This window comes from Acanthisitta chloris, unplaced genomic scaffold, assembly GCF_000695815.1.
Source record: "Acanthisitta chloris isolate BGI_N310 unplaced genomic scaffold, ASM69581v1 scaffold14880, whole genome shotgun sequence".
Classification (NCBI taxonomy): Eukaryota; Metazoa; Chordata; class Aves; order Passeriformes; family Acanthisittidae; genus Acanthisitta; species Acanthisitta chloris.
Genome location: NW_008653452.1, coordinates 9,806 through 14,626, shown reverse-complemented (window position 1 = coordinate 14,626; position 4,821 = coordinate 9,806). Strand labels below are relative to the sequence as shown.

The 4,821-nt window shown below is 54.0% G+C and overlaps 1 protein-coding gene across 1 annotated transcript in view; it reads right to left on the bottom strand.

Annotated features, from left to right (window-relative positions):
• The window catches only part of FAM117A (family with sequence similarity 117, member A), a gene marked incomplete at its 5' end in the record, with an annotated part of 7,478 nt that extends 3,533 nt beyond the window's left edge, over nucleotides 1–3,945 (bottom strand). Inside the window, 3 exons of the mRNA XM_009081166.1 lie at nucleotides 200–249; nucleotides 3,409–3,440; nucleotides 3,744–3,945. Of these exons, the coding sequence (XP_009079414.1) occupies nucleotides 200–249; nucleotides 3,409–3,440; nucleotides 3,744–3,945 (284 nt within the window). The remainder of the gene's footprint in view (nucleotides 1–199; nucleotides 250–3,408; nucleotides 3,441–3,743) is intronic.
• Nucleotides 3,946–4,821: the final 876 nt, after the last annotated feature.

The following is a 4,821-nucleotide window of genomic DNA, read 5'->3' as shown; positions in this document are numbered from 1 at the left end:
ACACGCTGAGAGCTCCAGAGGAGCTTTGCTCTGCAGTAACCACCAGCTCTGGGAACCCACAGGACCCACCTGCAGCTGAATCCCAATGTTAGGGCTGGGAACACAGGCTGAGGTCTCATCTCCAGAGGTATCCCAGCCTCCCACCCCCCTCTCCCAGGCAGGATCCCCCTTGGGGTGAGAGGCCCAGGGGGTTGGTTACCTCCCGGCGATGGTCAGTGCTGCCCCAGGACGCCGAGCGCCGCTCAGCGCCTGTGTCCCCGTCCGGCCACGGCTCTGGGGTCTGCAGGGAGGAGAGATAGCTCAGAGAACCACAGCTGAGGGTCTGACAGGCTGCTCAGAGCCTGCAGAACCTGTGATCCACCCCCTGCACCGTCCTGCTTCAGTCTCCTCCCATCAGCACAAGGATCATCAGCATGGATGGTTTGGATTGGAAAGGGCAGTAAAGATCATCTCATGCCACCCCCAGGGATAACTTCCACTAGTCCAGGTTGATCCAAGCCTTGAGCACTTCCAGGGATGGGGCAGCCACAGCTTCTACATTAGGAAGAAGTTTTTCCCAGAAAGGCTGATCAGACACTGGATTGTGCTGCCCAGGGAGGTGGTGGAGTCACCATCCCTGGAGGTGCTCAAGAAGACCCCTGGAGGTGTCACCAGTGCCAGTTAAGTCACAGGTTTGACCTGATATCTCAGAGGTCTTTTCCAACCTCATTGACTCTGTGATTCTCTGGACAACCTGTGCCAGTGCCTCATCACCCTCACAGGGAGGAATTTCTTCCCAATATCCAATCTAACCCTCCTCTCTTTCACTGAAAGCCATTCCCTATGTCCTGTCCCTCCAGGCCCTTGCCCCAAGTCCCTCTGCAGCTCTCTTGGAGCCTCTTTAAGAACTGGCAGGGGCTCAAGGGTCTCCCTGGAGCCTTCTCTTCCCAGTCTGGCTCCAGCTCTCACATCATCTCCATGGCCCTAACATAAAGACATTCCCAACTATTTCTACTGGCCCAAACAAAGCCACTTTGCCCAGATTTGTGGCTATTGGGAAACTGAACCTCCCATGGCAAAGAGTCTTGCCCAGCACTCAGTGGCTCAGTCACAAGTGAGGTAGGAGGTCCCAGTCCATCACTGCAGAGTCATTCCCTGCCTGCCCAGGCTCTGGCTGATCCAGGGATCAGGTTCTCCTGCAGGGACAGAGCAAGAGGAAAAGCCTCCCCCAGCTCTGAGAACACACAAGTGGCTCTGAGGCCTCAGCTCCTGCTTTGGAGCTCCTAGGCACAACCAAACCTGAAGTTTGGGCTGGAGAGGGAGCACAGGAGGGACCAGCTGCCCCCAGCCCCTGTCCCTCTGTCCTCAGGGCTGGCAGCTCTCAGCTGTGTCCTACAGCTGCTTCCCAAGCAATGAGTATCAATGGGATCAGACAGGGCTGTTCATCTGATCAGCAAAGGGTGTGAACTTCCTCCCCCTGCACTCAGCCCTCTCTGGATCAGAGCAGTCTCCAGGCACATCATTCCCCCCCCCAGTTTTCCCTGCCTGTGTCACTGCTGCTGCCATGGCTGTGGGAGGCTTTGGATGATCCCTCCCTGCTCCATCCTCCTCCCTGGGCTGCCAGAAGCTGTGAGGGCCTGAGAACAGCTTCCCTGAGCTCCCCAGGGGCTGCTGCAGAGCAGCTGCTGCCTGGAACCAGCCTGTGAGTCAGGGGGTGACAGGAGCCTCTTCCCTCCAAATTGGCTTTAAAACCCTATTTAAACCAGGGGAATGAGGTGAGTTACCTACAGAGGCACCAGGTTTCCCTTCTGGAAAGGGACACAGGTGATTTCCAGGCAGAAATCCAACCCCCTCCTGACTCTCCTGTGGATGAAACCTCTCCTTACCCCCCCACAGTGAGCAGAGCACATTGAGTTCCTACTGACACAAGTTGTTGTCTTCATTTTGCAATGCCTGGAAGCAGCAGACAGCTCTGCATGGTTTTTTCCAACCTAAATGTCCAGTTTGGCCTGGAAGAAGAAATCCATTCAGCCTGTCCTGAGCTCCTGTGCCATCTCTGCTCCATCCCAGGCAGGGCTGAGGAGAGGAGACCCTATGGCAAAGCCCAACCTGGCAATTACAGCACATGGCACAGCTGATCTCATTCCCTACCTCAAATATGATCTCCTAAACAAATCCCACATCATTGTTTGGCTGTTATCCCAAAACATTGTGTTATTTCATATCCCAGCAGATCACTCATGTAAGAAAGCCAAGGGGAACAGGAAAAGGTCTAGGAAAGAAGAGCAAAGACTTATCCCATGCTACTGCAAGGATTTGGGGCTGTGGGAGGCTGAATCCAGCTGCCAGGACACTCCTGGATTTGCAGGATATGACAGACTTGGAGCCTCCTGAGCCCTGTTTGAGAAGTCATTTCTTCCACCCTGAGCACTGCTCTGGTGCTCACCAAACCCCAAGGTTGGAAGGGAAGAGCAAAGGCTGTTTGCAACAGGAAAACCCAAAAATGCCAAGCCCACGTGTCCCACCTCAGGCAGAAGGAAATTACAGAACCTTCTGTACCAACTGTGGCAAAACCACTTCCTCAGGCTGAGCACAAACTGCTCTGCACACAGAGATGAAGCCACAGCTCTGCTGCCCTCACCCCACCTGAGCACCTGCAGGTCTGGAGCTCCCTGAAACTCCTCCTGGAGTGCTGTGGGACAGGAGCTGGATCAGGAGGGAAGGCAATGTGTGCTGGCAAGCAGAGAAAGGCCTGATTTGGTAACTATTAAGCCCAAACTCATGGAAGAAGTGGTAAAGTCCTGGGGGTTCCAACGAGGAATGTTTTGTTATTCACAGGGAAGTCCAGATTCCCAGGACTTTATTCCCAGCCATAGGGAGGGATGTATGTGTTAACTGGAGATCACTGCTCATTCCCCAGGCATGTGGCAAGGGACAATCAGCACCTGGAAGGTCCCTGCAGAAACTGAGGAGAGGCTGAGGCACCTCTGGATTAGCACAGTGGGATCTCCCATCCCTGCAAGAAGGAGATGTCCCTCTCCTCCAATCCTTTTCCAAACTAATCAGGCCCAAAGATAAGTGTTCCCAGCACTGTGCTGAGGACAGAAGGGACAACTGTCCTACCCTGACTGAAATCAACTGAGGCAAATCCCTTCCCTTCCTTTCCAGCAGTGCTCCTGGGCACCACAGCCCAAACAAAAGCAGGCAAGAACACTTTGGAATAAGACAATGGAAGTTGGAATCCAATTGAGAACTTCCTGCAAACAGCCCAGTAATAAATGACTGAACAGCAGAACTCAAACAACAAGTGACCAGCGACTCAATGTGCTAAATAAACAACTCGTTAGGCAAACGGATGCTCTTATCCTTCCCAATTCCTTCACCTCTGCCATGGGCAGGCACTGTTTGCTGCCAGGCAGGAATGTTTACAGGTTGCTAGGAGTTCTCCTTGAAGGCTGGAGCTTGTCCATGCTCCACAGCAGAGAGCTGTGCTTGCTGTTCACTCCTGACTCCTGGCAGTGTGTGTGTGCTGAGGGATGGGGATGGGCTCAAACTACAAGCCAGGAACAGATAAAGCAGCTTTGAGGCAACACTGGAGAAGAAAGAGAGGTCACTTCCCTCCAAACAGGCCAAGGGAGCTCTAACTCTGCACCAGAGCACAATCAGCTGGAGCTGAGACACACAAAAAAAAGGGGATAAAAAGCCTCTCTGGAGGGATGGGAATGTCAAGCCTTTCCCTGTTCATCCCCTCCCAGCCCAGAGACCTCGTGGCAGGAGTTTGTACCTGGGTGGCTTTGTCATTCATGCAGGAGGTGGCAGTTCCCTCGGTGTCCCGTGGCCACTGGCCCAGCAGGTAGGAGCCCACGACGGTGTCCAGGGAACAAGTGCGACGCACGCGGAGCTGCCGCGGCCGGAGCAGCTTCTCCGTGCCCATGGCACAGGGAATGCTGGCACAGGGAACACTGGCTGTGGAGAGAAGGGAACACTGCACTCAGGCTCAGCACCAGCTCAGCCATGCCCAGCTAACTACAACACCCTTACCCAGCCCAGGCCCAGCACTGAGAGCACAGGGAGGGAACAGGAATGCACAGCCTGGGGATTTTTGGAAGTAAAATCCTGCTGATCCCAGTGAATTCCCACTCTGACAGCAGCAGCTCTTCCCTGTCAAGGTCATGCTGGAGATGTGATGCTCCCAGTTATGGGGAATGAGGAGCAGGAAGCTCACTTGAGCAGTGTGGGGTGGTGGGGTGATGGTCCATGTGCTCCTCTGCAGATCCATGTTCCTGCTTATCCCCGATTGTTCCCACTGATCCCTAAGAAACTTTTCACACTCATCCCTGAGGGACTGTTCCCCATGATCCCCAAAAAACTGATCCCCCAGAAACCACTTCTCTAGGAGCTCAGATTTTATTGCAGTCCTGCTTGAACTCATCCATCAGACATTCCAGTGGGAGCTGCTGCACACGCAAGTGAAACACATGAGTTCTGCACCAAACCCATCACTGCTCTGTGTGCAGTTGTTACTAGCTCAGTGGGAAAACTTATGGCAAGACCCAACAGCAAAGGGAGCCTGTGTGCCTCAGTTTCCCCCAAGGAAGTGTGCTCTGTGCTCACTTCCAGTTTCCAGGAGGGCAAAAGAACATGTGCCAAGTTTTGGATCCTCCAGCAGGACCATGTGAGCACTTGTTGTGCTCACTGGTTTGTGCACTCACTCACAGAGAACAGAACCTGTTCCCTGTCACAACCCTTTGCTGGCAGGATCCAGAATCCAAGCCAGGAGCTCTGGCTCTGCCCAGCTCCTGGGAGATGGCACATTCCCTGCCCAGACATCACTTCCACTGC